General features: G+C 44.3%; 1 protein-coding gene across 2 annotated transcripts; it reads left to right on the forward strand.

Annotated features, from left to right (window-relative positions):
• The first annotated feature begins 693 nt into the window (after window positions 1-693).
• Window positions 694-21,035, forward strand: capgb (capping protein (actin filament), gelsolin-like b). 2 transcript variants are annotated; one of them, XM_083640425.1, is made up of 9 exons: window positions 694-829; window positions 9,891-10,081; window positions 13,114-13,268; window positions 13,885-14,043; window positions 14,911-15,060; window positions 16,229-16,315; window positions 17,118-17,250; window positions 18,506-18,597; window positions 20,372-21,035. In XM_083640425.1, exons 2-9 carry the CDS (start codon window positions 9,892-9,894, stop codon window positions 20,435-20,437), a joined length of 1,032 nt encoding a protein of 343 aa, XP_083496551.1. In that variant the 5' UTR covers window positions 694-829; window position 9,891; the 3' UTR covers window positions 20,438-21,035. The 2 variants fall into 2 exon arrangements, with proteins under 2 accessions (XP_083496551.1, XP_083496550.1); XM_083640424.1 differs by lacking the exon at window positions 694-829 and adding an exon at window positions 5,209-5,299.
• The last annotated feature ends 2,943 nt before the right edge of the window (window positions 21,036-23,978 follow it).

The following is a 23,978-nucleotide window of genomic DNA, read 5'->3' on the forward strand; positions in this document are numbered from 1 at the left end:
CGTCCCCCTGCTTCATTCGTCCCGGATCTCCCCTACTTCTGGGGCAATGACGTCACAAAAAAGTCACATGCCTTTTGAGCTCTATTCACCAAAACCTGTGTTGATTATTGTGATATTAGCAGCAGAAGTTATATGTTAGGAATGTTGCAATCAAAACAGTATATTTTAAAAATTAATTCTATAGCTGTTGGAAAAAAAATTAATGTGCATGTGACTTTTTAGAGAAATGGCTTTGCTGAAAAATGCTTAAACTATTCTGCCTTCAGGATTAAAAACAAACAAACTAGAAGACTGAGGCAAGGTCTAAAAATGACTGCTTACGATAAACGGATAAGATATGAGCCACTCCACCAAATAGAACATGTTTCTTTCTCAAATTAGCCTCGTTTAAATGTCCTGGTGTGAACTTAAATTCTGCTTACACCCCAGTTCCTATATTGGCCCTTTTCACGGTGGCCATTTTGTGTCAAAAAGGCAGGGTAAACACAGGTGCAAGCAAAACAGTAATGAGGGTTTCCAACTTCCAATCATGGAAATTGTTTTGTTTGCACCTGTGTTTATCCTGCCTTTTTGACACAAAATGGCGGCTGTGAAAAGGGCGCATTCAGTCAAGTTTCCGCATGCTTCTGTGTGTGAGTCAGTGGGCTGTGCTAAGACCGCAGAAAGAGGCAGGAAGTCTCCACACGTTGTGTGTGTGTGTGTGTGTGTGTGTGAGAGAGAGAGAGAGAGATTGTGTGCTTAGGACGTGTTTGTCTCTGCCTGATTGCATTTCTCTCCACTCTTTGCTCAGACGTGCACTCTCTCCCACACCGCCACCTCCCTTTGCAAGGTAAGACCAACCACAAAACCTTTCACCTCACATTCTGCTTTACAATCCCAGAGTCAAGTTTACCCTTTCTTCCATTTTTCCTCTTTTCTTGTTTTCCTTTCATATTTTTTTCCATTAATTTCTCTCTCCCGTACACTCCTTTCCAAATCTGCACATCTGACATTCCTTCCTGAAATTAGCAGAGGAATGTCAGGGCAGCCGGGCGGGACCGTAAAGTTTCACTCCGGTGACTCCGCTCCCACACACTGTCACTCCCTCTCTCCCTCTGAAATCTTCTGTTATCAGTCTCATATTCCTCCTCCCACCCTGTCTGTCTGTCTGTGTGTCTGTCTGTCTGTCTGTCTGTCTTACTGTCTGTCTGTCTGTCTGTCTGTCTGTCTGTCTGTCTGTCTGCCTGCCTGTCTGTCTATCTGTCTGTCTGTCTGTCTGTCTGTCTGTCTGTCTGCCTGTCTGTCTGTCTGTCTGTCTGTCTGTCTGCCTGTCTGTCTGTCTGTCTGTCTGTCTGCCTGTCTGTCTGTCTGTCTGCCTGTCTGTCTGTCTGTCTGTCTGTCTGTGTCTGTCTGTCTATCTGTGTCTGCCTGTCTGTCTGTCTGTCTGTCTGTCTGTCTGTCTGTCTGTCTGTGTCGTCTGCCTGTCTGTCTGTGCCTGTCTGTCTGTCTGTCTGTCTGTCTGCCTGCCTGCCTGCCTGCCTGTCTGTCTGTCTGTCTGTCTGTCTGTCTGTCTGTCTGTCTGTCTGTCTGTGACTGTCTGTCTGTCTGTCTGCTTGCCTGCCTGCCTGCCTGCCTGCCTGTCTGTCTGTCTGTCTGTTTGTGATTGTTTGTCTGTCTGTCTGTGTCTGTGTCTGTCTGTCTGTCTGTCTGTCTGTCTCACTGCCTGTGTGTTCATGGTCTCGGATTTTACAGCTGTTTCACGACTTACTTGAAGTTTAGTGTTGAAGTGGTATCTAAAGATCCTACCTACCTGTAGATTGTTGAGCGTTCAGTTCACCCAGGTTGCTATTACTAATGTGCTTTTGTGTAAGTAAGTAAAATAGGGAAATGATTGTAGGGATGACTATTTGGTGCTTTCACAAAATATTTACACAACGGGGGTACGGTGGTGCAGTGGTAGCGCTGTCGCCTCACTGCAAGAAGGTCCGGGGTTCAATTCCCGCCTGGGACGCTGTGGGCGCTGACTGAGGGTGTGTGTCCTCAGTGCCTATACGGCCCAGGTGGGCTCGTCAGAAGGGCCTTTCTGTGGGGAGTTTGCATGTTCTCCACATGGTTCCTTCAGATAGGAACCCCCCCGCTAAAAAACATGCAAACAAATATTTACACAATGAGATGTTTGATAAATAATCATCATCCGTAATGTGGACATAATGACTAAATGGGTAAAAACAAATAGAACGCCGAGATACAACAGTTCAGTTCAGTTCACTTTATTTATACAGGAAGGGATAAAAATGACATTTCACATGTACATTTAACTGGCCTGACTCAGTTACAAACTGGTTTTCAGCAGGTTCCTGTTCTGCAGTACATGAAACAAAATAATTAATATAGAAAAACATGTTCAATTGCACTACATACAATTTTACAGACCTAACAAAACATTACATTTACAAACATTCATTCATTCATCAATACAATCAAACAGCAACAGCAAGGTAGGTATGTATTTGAAACAGTGAGGGTGAGAAATGGTCTAATCTTACTGTAAACAAATAGTTTCTGATTTGCCTTCTTGACTAGGTTATTGATGTGATGTTTGTAGGTGAGGTGAGTATCAAGTGTTACTCCAAGGTATTTATAGGTTTCTGTTATGGTTAATGTGGGATTTGCAAAGTGTATGGGGTCAGACATAGATATAGATTTTCTAGGAGAGCGAAAGTACATACATTCAGTTTTCTTGACGTTAACAGTTAGATGATTAGATTGCATCCAGTCATGTAACAGTGTCGTCAGCATATAATAAGCAATTTGAATAATTACAAACCTTAGGAAGATCATTAATATATAAAAGAAAGAGTCTGGTAAGTTGTGGGAAATTCACATTACTTTACTGTAATGCAGCATTCAAAAGCAGGAAAAGACAACACTTATGCCATATCACCATATTACGATATCCAATAACGAAGACGATATCTAGTCTGATATCACTATATCGATAAAATATTGATATATTGTGCAGTCCTAAAGTTTAACTTTATTTATAGCACCTTGAAGCAGTGCTGCAAAAGAGTAAAATAAGACAGGAAAAAAGAAACGTATAGTCGACTATCATCATAATAATCATATCATCTTTCATGACTGGGCTTTATCCCACTGTGTTGATTTCACTCTCTTAATCTCATAAACATACAGTACACCGAGCTAGACACACACACACACACACACACACAGACACACACAGACACACACACACACACACGCATGCACACACGCACGCACACGCACACACACACACACACACACACACACACACACACACACACACACACAGTCAATCGACAGATTGCTCTCAGGTCTCTCCAGGCCTCCTCCTCTGTCTGCCTGCATATTGTCTGCTCTCATATTTCTGTCTGGTTAACAACGCATGAATGACTGATTGGTTCAGTGACCCCCATACCCTATCTCTGACCTTATGTCTCCACCTCTCTCTCTCTCTCTCTCTCTCTCTCTCTCTCTCTCTCTCTCTCTCTCTCTTTCTCTCTCGCTCTCTCTCTCTCTCTCTCTCTCTCTCTCTCTCTCCATCATCTAACCAGACACCACTAACCGCTCCAGTGGCCAAGGCCTAGGGGCCAGTTCTTTCTCCCAACCTCTCTGCCTGCATTGGCTTCTCTTTGGCCACATATCAAGACAAGAAAGGACTCTCTTTTGTCTTCCGTCTCTTTGGCCACATATCAAGACAAGAAAGGACTCTCTTTTGGCTTTCACTAGCGTAGTGCCCGTCCCCGTGTGACTGGCCATTTAGTCAGGCCTCACTCACAGAGTTGGCATGCATGCAGCCTCTCCTCTCTCTCTCTCTCTCTCTCTCTCTCTCTCTCCCCAGAGGGTTTTCCAACTCAGCTCAGCTGTGCTCCTCCACTCCGGTGTCCTCCATCAGTACCAAACGAACGGGCTCTCCATGGTGCTGAACCTGTGTTCACTCATTTTGGCCAGTAATTAGCCATTTTTGCCCATTTAGTCTGCCCTGATTACCTAATTAGAAAACCCGGCTCTGTTAGGTGCTCTTACACTTCCTAAAAGAATGAGCGCGATCGCACGTCAAATGGCATAGCTGTGGCCCATCACAATTTCTGCTCTCTCTCTCTCTCTCTCTCTCTCTCTCTCTCACACACACACGTACGCACGCACACACACACACACACACACACACACACACACACACACACACACACACACACACACACACACAGACTTTGGATTCTTATTATAGGATTCATCCCTTCCTTTATTTGTTCCCCACCAAAAGTCATTACTAGATTGGATTAGAATCTAATCCAATCTAATGACTACTACTACTACTACTACTACTACTATAGCCATTAATCTGGTCATTAGCCTAGATTAATGGCCTCGGTAGTAGTGATTAAACTGTAATTTGAAATCAATGCTTTTTAAAGAGATTAGTGGAGAGAGCATTCTCTGCCAAGGAGAGACACTCACTGACAGGGATGGTAATACATTTGTGCATTAGTTTAGAGAGAGAGAGAGAGAGAAATACGATCTCTCTCTCTTTTTAAATTATGTGATATTTGATATATATTTTTAGCTCGTGAAACATGTTGTGTTTAAATTTTTTGTTCAGTATACTTTTCATGCATTTCGCTCAGGCTCCTATCCAAATTGATCAACACATTTTGATTCCTGTATCACCGAAAATGACAAGCCAGGAAAAATAAGGAGTGTGAAAGTCAGGGCCTTTGCTCCGTGATGTCGGAAACAATAATGTAAGAGCGAGCGCTAGCCGAGAGGAGAAGAAGGAGAAGAAGAGGGAAGCAGAGAGGGGGGTCAGAGTCCCTGTCTCTGCCCCGGGGCATTGGGGAGATTATTAATCAGACCATTCAGACCAGAGGGGAAGAGCACCTCCTACTGCCCACTCCTCTAACACCACTTCCAGCAGCAGTCTCCCATCCTAGGCCAGACCTGCTTTAGCTTCCCCAGGAAAGCCGGTAACGTAATGCAGGAGCCACTGGTATCAGTTTGGTGTTTAGCTTTATAGCCAGGAACCATGCAGGGAACCCGACTCCGCCCCCCCACCAACAACACCACACACACACACACACACACTCACGGGCCGCGGGTATCATCACCGCGGCTCCAGTTACCGCCTACATATAAGCTAACCAGGGCAGGTGAGCACAAACACTCCTCCTCGCCAGCCCTCTCGTTCCCTCGCTCACACACTCCCACACACACTCCAGTGGACACGCAGAATGGAGCCAGATGGGGGAATCATGCCGGAGGTACCAGGGGAGAACGTACAGTTAAGTGGATCGGGGGCATTTTCTCTCTGCCCCTTACTTACTCTTCAAGTGGCTGTCTAAGCACTGTAACCCTAACCCGCCCGCGGGACCTTGCATGTGCTGTCATCGGCCCTCTCCTCTCCTCTCCTCCCTCTCCTCACTCTATCGGTGCCCTATCGACCGTTTTATGCGTTCAAATATTTACTGTCCGTCCGTCCGTCTGGTTTTTCTTTCCTTCTTTTTTCCCCCTGGATTTTTGTCTCCCATTGTCTCCCCCGTTGCCCCTGCTGTCCCGGTCGTTGCTCCGCTCCACCCCCCTCTGGCGAGTACACGCTTCCTCCGATACATGTGCAGTCACAACGAGGAGTTTCACCGGCAGGATGTGGCACGTGGGAGCCGGGAGGATCACGCTATTCCCCCCCCCCCCCCCCCGTTCCCCTCCTCCCGAACAGACCGACCAGAGGAGGCGCTAGTGCAGCGTACCATACCCCACCGGCTTCCCACCCGCCGACATAGCCAATTGTGTCTGTAGGAAAGGGAATGACTGACCAAGCTGGAAGTACCGCTACCGGGAATTGAACCCACGTCTCCGTGGTGGAGTGTTTTTACCTCTACATGACCCATGCCCCCCCCCCCCCTCTGTTTCTATTGACAGTCACTATTGTACTCCTTTGTTTTGATGTCCTCCCTTCCAACACGTGACCTCTTTACTAGCCGTGGTTCGTTAAAGGGACAGTTCACCCAAAAATGAAAATCCTGTCATCATCTTCTCACCCTTATGTCAGTTGAAACACAAGGTGAGGTTTGTCCAGTTTACTCAAGAGGGACTTCAACTGAAGTCAATGGGGACTGCTCTCTCTCTTTCTCTCTCTCTCTCTCTCTCTCTCTCTCTCTCTCTCTCTCTCTCTCTCGTTATGCAGGGCAACCTCCCTGTGGACAAACTTCACCTGTGTTTCAACTGGCATGACGGTGAGTAGATGACAGAATTTTCGTTTCTTTTTTGGGGGGTGAACTGTCCCTTTAAAATGATTGGAGGGAGATCAATTGAATTGCTGATGATATCAAATATCAGGAGAGAGGGATGATTTTATTATCTTGGAAACTGTAAAACCGTGGTTTTAAAACCGCTGGTGACAGCAGAAAAATGGGGTGGAGCGGGCGCCGACATTAGGGGTGGGGGAAAAAATCGATTCACCTAAGTATCGCGATTTTTAATGTCACGATTTTTTGGATCGATCTTTTATTCCAGAATCGATAATCGCAAAAAAAAAAAAAAAAAAAAACCTTTTTTTTTTTTTTTTTTTTTTTTTGGGTGCTTGCAGTCAGGCCACTCACTGAACAGCAGGCCAGGCGCCGCCTACTGGTTTACTAGTGGTTTTATTACTTTATTAGTTAGTCTGAAGTAATAATTACACTTCAGGGTTAAAGTGGGTGCATCTCATTGTAAAATTGGACTTCAAACGGCCCAAATCTGGCTTCAAACGGCCCAAATTTCACGCGCGTTGGCCCATATCGGCCTGGCCTGCTTGGTATCTAATGCCCGGCCTGAATTATGATCCCAGTCCGCCCCTGTTTTTAACTATATCGCCCAGCCCTACTCATGATATATAATATACAGTCTCTAGTGTATGATTCAACTTTTCCCATGTTCTAATCTAGTGTAAAAAAGCAAACAAACTGAAAAAATAAAAGAAAAAAATAAACAAAAATCGCAATAAATCGTAATATCGAATCGCAATAATCGTAGAATCGCAATACTTAAGAATCGCAATATAAATCGAATCGGCACCCAAGAATCGTGATAGTATCGAATCGGGAGATAAGTGAATCGCCACAGCCCTAGCCGACATCCTGTGCTGATTCTGTTGTGTGATCTGCCACGAAGGAGGCACACAGCCCTGATAGCTCCTCCCCCCCCCCCCCCCCCCCCCCCCACTGTCTGTGGAGTCGTTTTTGAATTTGTCATCCCATGTCTGAAGTCTGGAGACAAATCAAGATTAGGCCTCAAAGTTAGCATTGTATTAATTTTTTTTGCCGGTGCGAGACAGCACTGTAGTTTACATCCTTTCTGATCAGACACGCACGCACGCACACACACACACACACACACACACACACACACACACACACACACACACACACACACGATGTAAGAGAGTTGGAAGAAGCATCAGATATGGTGGATTAGTGTCCCTAGTTATTGTGTCATCAATCGACTGTAATCATCTATTATAACCACGCCAACCGAGGTTATATACACTGAGCCACGTTCGCCTGGCGCCTGTCTAGCTGCTCAACTGAAACATAAACTGTAATAATAATAATGATTATCTTGGAAGATGTAGTTAACGCTCCACCCATGTTATTTGGAAGCATGAGACTGCAACAATGATATGGATGCAGAATAGATACCTGGGAACCCCTGTGGTGCGCAGGGCCTGTTTGTATTGACAGCTGTTTGACAGAACAGAAACAGAGACGGTTTCATGTAGCTGCACTGTGGGAACCAGATAAGGTTTCAAATGGAAGTGCATTATCATGCAATGAAGACCTATCTACAGTATACAGAAGCATGGAGTTGCACATCACACGTCCAAATATGAAGTAATGCATTTTGCAATCAAGCTATGAAGTGCGTCCCATTGCAGTCTGTTTATGTTTGGACATTTGCTATTGGGTGTCGTTTCTCTGATGATTTGTGATGAAGCAAACCAAATAGATCTTGATTGCTATTTCCTCTGCGTGAGAGCAATCACACTTTTGATAAGTGATGTGATATCTAAAGAATATGATGTGTTTTCCGTTTGATTTGAGTGCCGGGGGGGAGTGCTTTGAAGTTCCGGTTTTTAAATCTGCACCTCTGAGATTTGTGATTCTCTATCATTTGCGTATTCTGATCCGTACCTGGAAATCGTGACCCGACACATTTGATGAGGAGAGACGCCCAGAAAGTCAGCGCTGTGCCTATCTCAATTCTGGCAGTTGTGACCAAAACCAAACAGTGGGACAGAGTGAGAGGAGGCAGAACGTGGTCAAAGAAGATACTAGAGCCATAGATGGGTGACACATATTTGACTTTCTTCTCGTGCAATAAAGTGAGTTAATTGTGAAAGTCTATACCTGGCTCTCACTCATATGTGACATGATCCAGCTTGTGTATAGGCGCTGGCGCTGGCGTGTCCGCTCGGCGTTGTGTTGCATAAAAGTGATGTAATGCTCTTCGAGCAGCAACACGACCCCTCACTTTGGTTCTTGTCTTCGACCTAATAGCGCTCGTCACATGAATTAACCACATCCTCCATCCATCTCTGTCTTTGTTCAGGGATATTGTGCTTTGTAGGCATTTGACCCCGGATCCACTTTCATAAACTTTCTTTGGCAATTGGCATACACCCAAAAGTTTTTTTTTTCAGCCCGTGCCAAGTTGTTTTAATCCAGGTGCCAACTTATAACTGTTTCTGGTGCCAGAATGGTACACCACAATCTGTGACCACCAAAACATGTGAGCACATGATCGTTTCTTATGGGGGAAAGAATCAACATCAGGTGGGGGGTCTTCTCGTTACAAGCCCCTCTGTGAATGCTCAAACTGAGGTTATGTTTTGGTCATAATGCCCACATAAGGTAAAAAATAATGATAATCCCCCTAATATCCTATAAGTGATATTTGCATTACCTCATCGTAAAGTTCTTTTGAATAAGGCCTACATTTACTAAGGCCATTGACCCCACTGTAGTACTGTTAGCCTGCAACAAGCGCCCTCTGTGGTTACTGTGGTTACTGCGCTCACACATTTGGGTGGTCACTCATGTATAGAGACAGTCCGCATGTCTGGGAACGCCCACAAAATGTTAAACGGCCCATATATCTCATGGGCTGACTCACCAAAAGACGGTGCTGCGGCTCTAAACTACAGGTTTGGGGGTTCTAGAGCAGAACACAAGACGTCTGCTCAGATGTGCGTTTACTGCGGTGTTTAAATCCCCGATCGTGTCTGCCTGGGCTGGGCTATCAGCTAAATTCTAACTTTGCTGAATGGATAGAACAGGGGTTTTTACCCCACCCTGACCACGCCCCCAGCCAGGCTGAGCCAGCTAAACCAGACGTGGCCTCAACCTATATTATATATAACACCTGACACATGCCAGAAAGGAAGTCAGTTACTCGTCTTCGTGACAAATGAGCTACTTCCCTCATTTGTAGGGACTGTGTGTGGGTCAACTTCTGCTTTTTCTCCTACTTACTTCATGCAAAGCCTTACATCCTGCCCCAAACAGGAAGAACACACTTATAAATAAAGGCTACACTTCCTTTTTCAGCCAGTTTAAATTCTGCCCCTGCAGTTGATCGAAACTACCATTCACTTTTGCAGCTGATAAGACACATTTTCAGAGGTCTTTTCCATTGTTAAAATCATATTTGGCAGGTAAATAGCAAAATGATCGTATTTTGGCAAATTAAATGATTCCCTGCACTGATTCTTTCCCAAGCTTTCCCATCTGTAGGCCTGCACTTAGGTCCAAATCTCTCTGTACCTACTCTTCTCTCTGCCTTGATCTCCACTTCTCCACCTTACTCACCGCTCTTCTGCTCCTCCTCTCTCCATGCAGTATGCTCCGATTCAATTCGCCAGGGCAGTTTGGGCCAGAGATCCGGGAGCCGGGCCTCCGCGTGTGGAGGGTGGAGAAGATGAAGGCGGTGCTGCTGGATCCCTCGGAGGTGGGGGCCTTCTTCAACGGAGACTCCTACCTGGTGCTGTCGAACCGCGGCCAGCAGGGGGCCGACCTGCACATGTGGATAGGTGAGAGACTGGAGATACAACTGTTTATGGACTATATATATATATATATATATATATATATATATATATATATATATATATACTGTACATATGAGAGGAAAACACACACATCAAGTTTATTTTCCTCCCACCAACCCCCTCCACCCCACCCTCTGACCCCTAACATGATGAAACAAGGCAGTGTACATAGAGACAAGAAAAACAATGTATAATATTAAATTATATTAATTATATTACAATATAATAAATTAAATAAATAAATAATAAATAAATAAATATATTTAAAATAATTAAAATATATATATATTTTTTTAATAAACAACCAGCAACAACAGCTACAATCCAAGGAGGAGGTGTCATTGATAAGAGCAAAATGGAGAGATGAGAAGAGATAAGGGGATATCTTTCAGTAGGGAGAGCGTGTGTGTGTGTGTGTGTGTGTGTGTGTGTGTGTGTGTGTGTGTGTGTGTGTGTGTGTGTGTGTGTGCGTGTGTGCGTGTGTGCGTGTGTGCGTGCGTGCGTGCGTGTGTGTGTGCGTGCGTGCGTGTATGTGTGCATGTGTGTGCGTGTGTGCGTGTGTGCGTGTGTGTGTGTTTGGAGAGCTACATGAGGACTTGGATGTGTAAAGGTCAGAGGCAGTTCCATTGTTTTTGCCGTTTGGTGCCAAGTATCAAGTGAAGGGAGTGAGTTTCCAAATCAGTGCCCCGTGTGCCATGGAGCACCTTGAGCACGCATTGCTGCACGCAAACTGAAGATAAAAATAGAAGAAGACACATCTTTCTTTATTTTTACGATTTTTCCTAATTTTAGAAGAACAGTGAATACATGAAAACGATGAAATAACACACAAAAAATGAAATGATGCAGTAACCAAAAAAGTATGAAACAAATCAAATAATCTCATATTTTAGAGTCTTAATAAAGTATAGACGGTTTTCACCAGAGCGCAACCCCACAGCACTTCCTTTTTCTCAGCATTCGGCAAACTGCAGAAATATTCACTCGACATCGTTACTTTTGTTTTCGCTGCTCAGCTGTATAGACGGTTTTCACGGAATGGTCAGTCCTGCACTTGAATGTTTTTTTTTCTTTTATGTCCATAGCAAACACTGCAACAGGAAGTGAGCGGGGGTTCAATTTAGAATGTTTTTGTTGTCAAGTTAAAACCGTCTATAGCCGCCCTTTGCCTTGATGCAAAGGCTTTGGAGAGAAATTCATACACAGGCATCAACGTCACTATTTATATTTGTGTAAGAAACAAAAATAAGAGCAAAATGGCGAGACGAGAAGAGATAATGAGGGGACATCTTTCAGCGTGTGTTTTGGAGAGCTGGTGGAGTGACTCTGCTGTACTGACTGTGCAGTGGAAAGGTGTTTCCATGCTTGCATTGTGTTGGCTTAATGCGCTGCCTGCGGCCGACGTGCTGCTTAGCGAGCATCCTGAGAGCACTACACACCTAATTAAGGGCCAGAGGTTGAAAAGCTATAACCCTCCCGCTAATGGAGTTGACACACGAGACGCACAGTTGACCCATTGTGGAGGAGAGTGAGGCTGGATGGAGCCGGGACGGGAGGATGATGTGTGTGTGTGTGTGTGTGTGTGTGTGTGTGTGTGTGAGAGAGAGAGAGAGAGAGAGAGGGAGGGAGGGAGGGAGAGGGACTCCCGAGGGAAAAGGGATGGTCAGGTTTTGAGCAGAGCTCGTTAAAAATGCAAGAGGACTTAGACAGTACTCAAATGTGGCTGTTGTTTCCAGCATGTATCCGGTGCTTAGGTAACACTAAGCTGATTGTCACAGCTCGGAGAGACTCCCTCGCTGCTCAAGCATGTCCTCTCTCTCCCATGCCTCGCTCACAACCCGCGTGTTGTCATTGAGTGTGTCTGTTTCTTCTCGTCCCCTTTGTCTCGGCGACCTGTCACCCCTCACGACCTGTCACCCCTCACGCCTGTCACCCCTCACGCCTGTCGGTGCCTCTTTGTTCCCGCGCCCGCGTCCCTTTTTTGACATCCACCCTTAACCTCTCCGACCGCACGCCGCGCTGATACTCTTCCCTTTTTCCGCTCTCTCCCTTTCTTCTGTTCCTCCTATCCTCGTGTAACCCGTGTGGTGTTGACATGTCCGCAGACACACACACACACACACACACACACACACACACACACACACAGCGACCTATGTTGAGGGGCGTGCCCAGGGGGTGGAGGGGGGGGGGATTCGATCTCTCGATCTCCCGCTTGCAAAGCGCACACGCTAAACCGCGTTAACCGCAATGGCTGGTTAACGGGCCTTTATAGTGGGGGAGTGACTTTAACCCAACAACTCGCTACCACTCGCGAGTCGCGACTCACCAGGACTCTGATTCACTCGGTTATTAGACTCACCCCACCTAAACTCACTCCGCACACCCACTGGGCATCTGGGTCACGGCACCAATGTAACCCGCGTTGTGTTGACAGTCCTGGGCTGGCAGCAACCCCATGTCAAGGGCTTGTCCGGCGGTGGAGGCAGGATTAGATTCCACGATCTCCCTCTTGCAAAGTGCACGTGCTAACCGCAGTGCCAAGAGAGCTAGCTCCCTTGGCGGAGCTGGTTAACGGGCCTTTATACCGGGGAGTGAGTTTAACGAACAACTCACTACCACTCGGGACTCACAGGAACTCCGATTCACTCGGTTACACTCACTTGGATTGGAATTTGGGGGGTTAGATCACCATATGATTCCCGAGCGTGGCACTGCTGCTGCTCACCGCTCCCCCAGGGGATGGGTCAAATGCGGGAGAACACATTTCGCACACTCAGGTGTGTGACAATCGTTGGGACTTTACCTTTACTTCTCTTTTCTCTCTCTGTCACTCCCTCTCTCTTTTTTCTTGATCTGCTCTCTCTCTCGCTCCTTCACCTCTACCACGAAAGGAGTCGCTGTCTGAAACACTTGACACCCCCAAGTGTAATCTGAGTAGCGTTTTCATTCTTTTTAACGGACATACTGTATTCTGGATTTCTCAATTCTTTCCGTGTTTCCGTGTCTGACAGGTGAGAAGTCATCTCGGGACGAGCAGGTGGCGTGTGCCATGCTGGCCACCCAGCTGGACAACTTCCTGGGTGGTGACCCCATTCAGCACCGGCAGGTCCAGGGCTACGAGTCCCCGGAGTTCATGATCCTCTTCCCCAGAGGGATCAGCTACAAGGTGGGGGGCCAGCCAAGAACGGGATAGCCTTAACGGTGGAGGCTGGTTGAACTCGTGAAATGTTTGTATGACTGAAAAACTTGAAACTTTGAAATACCAGCTGGAATTCGTGACAATTCATGAGTGGGGATATCACTGTGATCATGTGAAAACCCAAGTAATTCCAATTTTGACACATTCCATCATTTAAACTCCGGTTGAATAAGGTCCTCTCTATGGGTTTGGAAAAACCTTGTATCCCCAAATTGTCAAGTTTTGAGGCTGCTTGGGGGCCCGGTAGTGCAGCGGTAGATTCCCTACCTACCAACACAAAGTCACAAGTTCGAGCCCCCTGTGGTACGTCAGGCACAAGATTTGGCCGTGTTTGCGGGTGGGAAGCCGGATTAAGGGTATGTATGGTCACTGCACTAGTGCCTCCTCTGGGCAGCCTGTTCGGGGGGGGGGGGGAGGGGAGGGGAACTGGGGGGAATAGCGTGAGTCTCCCAGGCGCTACATCCTGCCGGTGAAACTCTTGGTTCTCAGGTTGAAAAGAAGCGGCTGGTGACTGCACATGTACCTTAGAAGAAAAGGATGTTGCCTCCAGCTTCACCTGAACGTCCTGTACTTTTCCTCACAGGAGGGCGGCGTGGAGTCGGGCTTCAGGAGGGCTCAGGGCTCGGGGACGGTGCAGAGGCTGTACCAGATCAAAGGGAAGCGCAACATCCGTGCCAAGGAGGTGGAGCTGTCCTGGGACAGCTTCAACAAGGGAGACTGCTTCATCCTCGACCTCGGCGAGGTGAGACAAAACAACTTTGACACTTTTCCTCATTCAGTCCATCTGAGTGGCACACAAAAAGTAATTTTGCCCATTGCTTTCAAAGACCATACTGTATATGGGAGTGGTCTAACATTGTGAGGGATTTTTTTACATAATCCAGCCACAGTGGGAATAATACAAGCAGTGTATGTGATGAAAAGGGAAAGTGGTAGTAAGTTAAGTTATGCATGGAAGTGGACAGATTTAAATAAAAGTCAAATACAACAGGACAGCCGTATTCAAGCCTAGTGTACTGTGTGTGTGTGTGTGTGTGTGTGTGTGTGTGTGTGTGTGTGTGACTGTATGTGTGTCATCATAGCAAAATGTGGTCCTAGAGACACCTATATCAGCAGGAATACCATAGAATGCGGTTTTGCCAGGTGTTTATATGTCTGTGGACAGATTTCGTTAGCACGATAGCATCAAAACCGTGTAAGACGCAGTTATGAAACTTTACAAGTGTGTAGTTGACATGAAAATGAAGGTTGAGTTTGAAAATGGGTGTGACCGAACAAGGTGGCCCGTGTCCTTCCCCCCCCCCCCCCCCCCCCACACACACACACACACTTTACGCCCCTGGCCCACATTCGTCATGGCTGATGTGATCCGATCGCAAGATGGTCTCTAGTTTGAATCTGATCTTGAAAATCAAGTCAAAGTGACAACTGTAACAGTAGACTCTCCTGGTACTTCCCTAAATCTGAGTAGATCTGTATGCCTGATATATAGGAGGTTAATTGAAAAACGTGCGATGTAGCTGTATTGAAAAAAGAAGAAGAAGAAATGGTTTGCTGTGAAACTGAGACTGTCAGAGTTATGATCTCATGCTGCTTCCTTGACCTCCAGACGATCATGTCGTGGATCGGCTCCCAGGCCAACATCTTCGAGAAGCAGAAGGTGCGCGAGATCGCCTCGCTGATCCGTGACACGGACAGACACGGGAAAGCCCGCATCGTGGACATCTGCGAGGGGGAGGAGCCACCAGAGATGCTCAAGGTAAACTGACTGACATCGGCTCTTAACCCATTGATACCTGATGCAGCATTTGTGTGCGTATCCCTTTAAGACCGAAAAGGGATACGCACACAAATGAGGGATATACACGCAAATGCTGCATCAGGTATCAATGGGCTAAAGTGATCCTGTCCGACAGCAAGCTGTGCCTCAGTGCACTCAAATGTTTAATTCTATTCTAAAGACTTTATAGACTAAGAGGCTGATTGTCACCTACCTCCTTCGATAATAGTCACTTAATTCATACTTGATATAGAGATCATAGAGGACATTGTTAATTTTGATGCATTCAAGAGTGCTAATTTAATTTTCAAAAGCCTGGAAAAGAAATTCTGATTTCCAGTAACACTTACTAAGTATCTGTCAGGGAATTAGGACTAGGAGGACTATACCCTAGTCATGGATGGTTTGATGAACTGAATGTGAAAGATCCCCCAGTCTCTCTGTTTTCGTCCTTTGCTGCTGCTGCTGTTGGTGGTAGTGATGTTGTTGTTGTTGTTGTTGTTGCTTAATAGTGCTAGCCTCTATGCTAGCTACACTATAATGGTCCTGGTTTTGCATGAATTAATGGTGTCTTGTAATCACAAAGTATGCATGACACAATAATAAAAATGCATTTATTAATTAATTAACCATGACGGTAGCCACTCCCTCACTCTCGCTCGCCCACTCCCTCCCTCTGCTAGTTAACCGTTAACCTGCACAGTAGCAGCTCAAATACGACCGCTGCCTCAAATTGCCAAGAATGTTCTTCAACACAACTGCTAACAAAACTTTCAAGCAAGCTACAGTATTTTTTCCAACCATTACAATTGTGAATCACCACAACCATGAGAGCTCGTTGACTTGATACAAGCATTAATGTGCACAGAAAATATCATTGGTCCAGTATTATGCAACATTAGCTGCAGACAGACAGATACACACACTCACGCATGCACGCATGCACGCGCGCGCACACACACACACACACACACACACACACACACACACACACACACACACACACACACACACACACACGATCATCAAGTGACACTAGAAAAAATCAGTCCAAAAGAAAGCTCTGAATGTGTTTTTCTGTTGGTAAGGTTTCTGAGGTTGGTGTCATCTTTGCTTACATAAACATCTCCACTCTCTTGATGAGCAGGTCCTGGGCCCGGTGCCAGCGCTCGCAGAGAGCACTCCAGAGGAGGACAGCAAAGCAGACGCTTCCAACTCTGCCTCCCTCTACAAGGTAGCTTCACTTGTCAAACAGTGAATACTGCATCCATATGCCAAATCTAGTTAGTTAGTTAGTTAGTTAGTTAGTTACCGTAGTTAGTTTAATTTATTGCCTTTTGGAAATTATTTTTGCATCTGTGGCAGTCAGACAAGATACAATCTTATATATACAATTGCGTATGTGGACTTTGTTTGTTTGTTTGTTTGTTTGTTTGTTTCAAGTTCTGTGTTCAGCCATAGCTATGCTGTTTTAGGTGCGATCGGCCTGAAACATTCAGGGTGTGTAAAGGGCACCCGTGCGGGTGACCTGACGGATTTTTTTAATTAGGCTAATTAGCTAATGATGTTATGTCATCAGTGATGATGTCAAAAGTGATGTCATAAGGGCGCACACACACACACACACACACACACACACTCACTCACTCACACACACACACAAGGAGGCATTGTGACAAGACTGATCAGTGATGTCATAGGGGGGCACACACACACACACACACACACACACACACAAGGAGACATTGTGACATCACTGATGCAATAACATTTAGCAAGCAACACACACACACCCGCACGTGCCAATAGAGCAAGCGAGGCCGAGCTATGGGTGAGGCTGCGCAGCGGCCGAGCCTAGTACAATACAATACAATACAATACAATATAGTTATGACATATATTACTATATTTGTGTCTCTTAACTTACAATGACCTATTTACTTTTGTTTTTTCTTAATTAATTAATTTTAATCAGAAACCTGATTTTGTAATCAAACAAGAAAAACCCTGTGTTCATCATTTACTCCATACTGTAGGTGTCTGATGCGACAGGCTCGATGACGATGACCAAAGTGTCGGAGAAGAGCCCATTTGCCAAGGAGCTGCTGGTGCGCGACGACTGCTTCATTCTGGACAATGGGGCCAACGGAAAGATCTTCGTCTGGAAAGGTAGAAAACCTCTGCCTGCTGAAACGCATACCTGGGGATAATTGTTTGATCAGTAGCTAATTTAATGAAATTTTAATGAGCCTTGTTGTAAAAAAATTTGATCAACAGTTTCAGGAGGAGGTGAGACTGAGAGTGAGATATCAGAGTATAGCAACCTCTTCCTCTCCAAAATCAGTATATCCGAAAACTGTAATCAGTTTTGCAGGCATTCATGTAGTTTGATAGTTATTGAGAGTTTATTTGAGTTAAGTTGTGGACCAGTGATCAAGGAAGGCCAGATTAGCATTTTTTTTAGGACCCCTTCATGTTGGGGGCCCCTGGGCACCTGCCCAGGTTGCCCATATGGTAGATACGGCCCTGCCAGTGATGCCATTCATGCACAAATGACATCACTGGTCCACAACTTCATTCAAATCAACTCTCTATTCATAGCTTTCAAGGGGCGTTACGTGCTGCCGGGAACGCCCACCTGACGGTAAAAAACAAAACTAAAAACTAAAAAAACGACTAGTTTCTCACGCTGTGTTTGTTCAGCCAAAATGCCGATTACCTGTTGTGCTATCGGTTGCACTAACCGACGAGGAGACACGCCTGGCTTGTGCTTTTACAGAATCCCGTCGGAGAAAGAAAACCTAGAAAGGAGGAGGTTGTGGATTTGTGCGATTAGACGTGGTTCAGTCGCTGGGGAGGGCAAATGGCTTTTTTTCTACCATCAAAGTACACACGTCTTTGCGGCCAACATTTCATCAAAGGTAAGCTCAAGTAACGTTAACGGGGTATTTTAATCATTATTGTAACCTCCTCCTTTCTGAGTTTTCTTTCTCCGACGGGATTCTGTAAAAGCACAAGCCAGGCGTGTCTCCTCGTCGGTTAGTGCAACCGATAGCACAACAGGTATCCGGCATTTTGGCTGAACAAACACAGCGTGAGAAACTAGTCGACTCGGCGGGCAGCGGAATGAACAAGTTTTTTTTTGGACCGTCAGGTGGGCGTTCCGGGCAGCACGTAACGCCCCTTGAAACCTATGAATAACTGCCAAACTAATTGAATGACTGCAAAACTGTTTACAGTTTTTGGATATACTACTGATTTTGTGATGATACAACGCTGATTCAAAATGGCCGGAGTGTTCCTTTAAGGCTGGGTCATGTTCAAGTCTGTGCAGTTGATTTTCATACTGTACCAGAATGAATGGCAGCAGATGGCTGCACCTCTTCAACCACCAGTACCAATCTAGTTCACTGATGACTGACAGGTATGGGAGCCAATGCTGAGGAGAAGAGGGAGGCCCTGAAGATGGCGGATAACTTCATCCAGCAAATGAACTACCCCAGGATGAAAACACAGGTGAGCCCTCCAGAAATTAGACATTGTATAATGTTGTGCCAAACTGTACAAAGGAAAACACAGATACATTCAATCCTTACTGTAAACCTTATCATCATACAGTAGCTGTTAGGATGATGTCATCATTCCTGCTGTGATGTCATAGATCACTCACTGATGATGTCATAACACAAGGTGATGTCATGTCCGGGACCTATAAAGGTTCGGTTCTGCAGGTCCTCTGCAGTTGTTCATAGACTAATCTCACGACAACCCTCTGCAACAGTTCCCATCTTTCGAACCTTGCAGACCCAGCTATCAAGTTCCACAGCGTTCCTAGTTATCGAGACTTCAGTTACCAAGTGTGTCTTGGCCATCAAGTATCCGCACCTAAATCCACATGTCTCACAGCAACCCTAACAGTAGCGTTATATATCATCAACTTCGACTCCTGCAGCCTGTAGCAGGAGCTTGTTATGATGTTAAGTGATATTCTATAGGTCTGGGAAGGCCACCGCCACCTCCACTAAATGCAACCATTTGCTGGTTTCTGACGAAACTGAGCTCCTCATTTCGGCCCTGAAAATACTGGCCCACTTGCCCCCTTTGTCAAAACAAACGCTAGGAATCTTGGCATTATATTTGACCCTAAATTGAAATTCAAACACCATCTCAACAAATGGTTCAATCCTGCTTTTTTCAACTCTGAAACATTGCAAAAATCAGACCATTATTATCGGCCTCTGACTTAGGACGTATCATTCATGCCTTTATTTCCCCCCCATCTTGACTATGGCAATATGCCCTTTTCACCTGCCTTAGTCAAGCTGCCCTGGCACGTCTGGCACGTCTTCAGCTCGTACAAAATGCAGCAGCTAGGCTATTATCTAGGCCTGGCCTTAGATCTCACATCACTCCTATTTTAGCCTCACTGCATTGGCTGCCAGTGAAGTGCAGGATCGATTTTAAGCTTGTTTTAATCACTTATACACTGCTTAGCTCCTCCATACATTTCCGGGCTACTAAGCCATTATGCTACCGTGCAGTCTTCCAACCAACTCCTGTTGGCCAAACTAAAAAGCAAAGGTGACTGCGCTTTTGCTGCCCTGGTGCCCAGAATTTGGAATAATCTCCCCCCTCCCATTAGATCAGCTGAGTCTTATGAATGTTTAAAAAAAATATCTGGGCGGTCCGGATAGCGCAGCGGTAGATTCCCCACCTACCAACATAAGGGTCGCAGGTTCGAGCCCCCGTGTTACCTCCAGCCTGGTCGGGCGTCCGTAAAGTTGGTCGTGTCTGTGGGTGGGAAGCCGGATTAAGGGTATGTGCCGTGGTCGCTGCACTAGTGCCTCCTCTGGTCGGTCGGGGTGCCTGTACAGCGTGTCGAGGGGAACGAACTGGGGGGAATAGCGTGATGAAAAGGGTCTATTGGGTTGAAAATGGAGGGAATAATCCAATAAAATCTTTTAATGTTTTAAACATTTAAAACCTCACCTTTTTAGGGTTTCTTTAACTTCAAGGGTGTTCTCTGGGGAGTGACTGGTTGCTGTATGCCTTCTGTATTTGTATGTATGTTATGTCTGCTTTTTTTTTGTCATATATATGCTGTGTGTTCCTGTTTTCTTTTTTCTGTGCCGATGTTGATGTAAAGCACTTTGTAACTTGTCTTTAAAAAGGTGCTAAAGTTTTACTAACTTACTTCCGCACTTACTTACAGTATACATACTCACTTATTAGCTGTATTTGTATACTGTACAATCAGCAGTTAAAGTGATATTCCCATTCCTCACTGCAGGTGGAGATCCTGCCACAAGGGAGGGAGACCATCATCTTCAAGCAATTCTTCAAAAACTGGAACTAAACCTTTCATGGAGAATTTCACATAATCTTGCACTCATGAGAAATTAGCTTGAACCCAACAGTCTCATTATCTCAATATCTCAGTCTTCTGTCAGGAAACGACAGCATCTGATACACAACATTCATGTTTTTTTATATGCGTCTACTTGTGTACATATTTGTAAGGTACTAACGGAACATTGGTTGTTTTAGACTTTGGCATGGGATGCCACTTTTATATGCATAGAAGTATATGAAGGGTTTCATTTCAAAATGCTATATTGCTATATTTTGGAAAAAATGTTGCTACCTACCTGACATGCATCAGGCAATATTGGGAAAAATATAAATTATTATTACTGCCATCAAAAAAAAACTGTTTCATAAGCAAATGTGTTAAACGAACAAAACTCTTCATATAACTTAACTTAACATAACTTGTCGTCATGAGGACCGCCTGCTCCTGTTAAATCTACTAAGTCTTAAATTGTTGTTGTTTTTAAAGCCAAGGAGATTCCAGTGTTTGGACTTGTCAGCGTGTTGTTTTTTTACATTTGTTTAAAAGTAACATAGATGTATTTTCGTGCATTTGAAAATATGAGAATAAATCCCAAACGGAGTCCACTTGTGTAAGTGGTTTGATTCTCCTTACTTACAGCAGTTACACCAGCAATGAAAATGCACATACTCCCTTCTGCTCATTATTCCTACCGTATGTTCATATTCTACTAATCCTCCTCTCCCCTGTTATGAAACGTTTGATTTCACCTCTGCTCTGCATATCCAGAAGCCCCGTTATGCCTCCTCCGCCCATGACAGTTGATCAACCAAAGGTGTCGTGTCACCAGTAGTTAATAGCAGTTGAACGCTTTTAACCTTTATTGAAACTCTGTTGTCCCTGTTGCCATGGCAACATATATAAAGCTGATAACCAATCTGGCAGCTTATGATCAGGGTCTGCTGAAACTTCAAGCTTACACTTCAGAGACTCTCAAAACAAAAAGTAAAATCAGTATGTTCATTGAAAGTCAATATAACTTTAACTATGACTTTAATGACTTAATTGCAACTGAACTCGCATAAATATTTTGACCAAATTCAACCCCAGCTAAATCATTCCACACCTTTGGAGAAGTCAAAGAAATTGGTAACTTTGACACTTAATTGGTCCAAAAACTACTGCAGAGAGTAACTAAAGCAACATATAGGCTATATAGCTTATCTAATAATAATGACATTTATTTATATAGCACTTATCAGAGCCGAGTTGCTATGTGCTTCAAAAACAGTAGTAAGAAAGAAATCCAACCAGAGAAAAAAAAGATGTGAAAATTAAAAACAGACCAAAAATGTTGTGTTTGCAGAAGTGTTTCATAAGATTGTTTAGGCAGATCTACTCAACATTAATCTTATTGCTTCAGATAACTGTCTCATCCCTTCTTATCCATTTATGGCACATTAGGTTGGTTTATTAGTAGGTGTGTTTGTGTGTGTGGGAGGGGGGGGTGTATGCGGCGCGCACACGTGCGTTTGTCAGGCCCGTAGCTACCATTGACGATACCGAGGTCATGACCTCGGTATTTTCCACACAAAAAAAAAAAAAAAAAAAAAAAAAAAAAAAAAAAAAATTTAAAATAGATCCGGTACCCAGCTCTATTCATCTGTCATTGATGTTTTAATGTGACAGTTGATCGGAAATGCAACAATTTGCTTCCTCTCTGTGTGCTATAGAAGGAAGAGAGATAACTCACAACATTCAGATTTTGCATTGAGGCTAGATTGGGGCTAGACTTTGGGGACAGTTCTATTGAAGTGAATGGGTAAGTAACTCCCCTGTAAGTGATGTTTGTGTAGATGGGCCATTATATTTAATTGAGCAGTATTCTGCCATGTGACCTGTATGCAGAATATAAATTATATTATATGGGGAGACATTTATTTTTGGTATAATTTTAAAGCAACAGCACAGTAAAGAGGATATTAATCTAACATGATGTCTGTAGTTCTTTATAGATCTAGCCTCTTCATTTTGCTTTCAAAGTGCACCAGATTGAAGCATTTTACTTTAAAATGGACACAATTTTCTATCCGGGGGGGCACATCCCCCCCTGGGCCCCCCACGCGCACTAAAATGATCTCGGTATTTCTCAAACCCTGGCTACGGGCCTGACGTCTGTGTGTGAAGCCACTGCATTGTGACATCTACGACTGCTAACAATCATGTTTACGTTGGTTTTTATATGATATGAAGATTATGAGAGAAGGTTCATGATGGTGCAACCCTTCTCCTTCAATGTTATATCAACCTGAGAATTAATGGAAGGCCCGGAGGGGACAGCCCGCCAAATAAAAGCTTTTATGGCTGTTTATGTTAGAACGGGAAAAGATATCATTGATTACAGTAAAGGGGTGGACAACTGGCGGCCCGCGGGCTGCATGCGGCCCCCGACCTCACTCAGTGTGGCCCTTTTTTTTTTTTTTTTTTACACAAGGCGGACGTTTTTGGTTAGGTTAGGTTAGACCACCAAAATCGTTTTTTATTTTACTGTACAACCCAGAACATGGTGCTAATGGAGTTAGCATTGTCCTTCCACATACTGATTAACGTTAGCATTTGAGCTAACGCTATTGTAACAAACTATATCCAGGATGCACATTGCACATGCAACATTACTAATCTGATTAATATCACATATTTGGGTGATGTACCCCATCAAATTGCTGTAGCGGGCTGTTTTAAAGCTAGAGCAAAGTTTCTGGTGTCATCTGAATGGAAGAATTACTAAATTTGAATATGAAAAATATAAATGTTGGTAGGCTATAATAAACTTTGGTTACCAGTCCTTTTCATCAAATTAGTAGCTATAATTGGGAGTGATGGTGTTACAATAGGTTACTGGTGGAATTTGCACGGTCGCCATCCGGCCCTCTGGTAGCGGGGATTTTTTTGTGTGGCCCTCTCTATCATCAAAGTTGCCCAAGACCTTGTCTGACTTTTTACTACAAATGAATTCCTGCACTGGATTTGACTAATATGATTCAATTATTAATCATATTTGTATAATAACATTCTCTTTTCTTTTCTTTTGCTTAGACTACTGTATGTGTCAAACATTGCATCAGCTCATATTGAAACCAAACCACCCCAATCAACCTTCAATTTACTCATCTTTGAAGTCATTTTTATTATCGCCTTAATTGCTTTGATATTTGTAGTTTTTGATATTCCTTTTATCTATTACTTTCATATTTCTTGCTGCCCTACTTTAATATTTCTTAAGTTACACTGGTTTTGCTTTAAAATTGTCATTCTTTCAAGCACTTTTTAAACACATTTTTAACATGCTAAAAAGTGCTATATAAATAAATAAATAAATATATATATTATAATTTTATGTATATTAAAAAGAGATCACACTTCCAGTTGTAGGTCAGCTCCACGAATCAATAATATGACCAATATGATTGTATTGTTAGTAATACCATTGTAATACCCATTGACTGTAATACCACCTGACTAGCCTCTGCGTCACTCTAGTCTAAATGAAGGCCAGAGTTCAGTC

The sequence above is a fragment of the Poromitra crassiceps genome (assembly GCF_964638095.1).
Source record: "Poromitra crassiceps genome assembly, chromosome: 7".
Lineage (NCBI taxonomy): Eukaryota > Metazoa > Chordata > Actinopteri > Beryciformes > Melamphaidae > Poromitra > Poromitra crassiceps.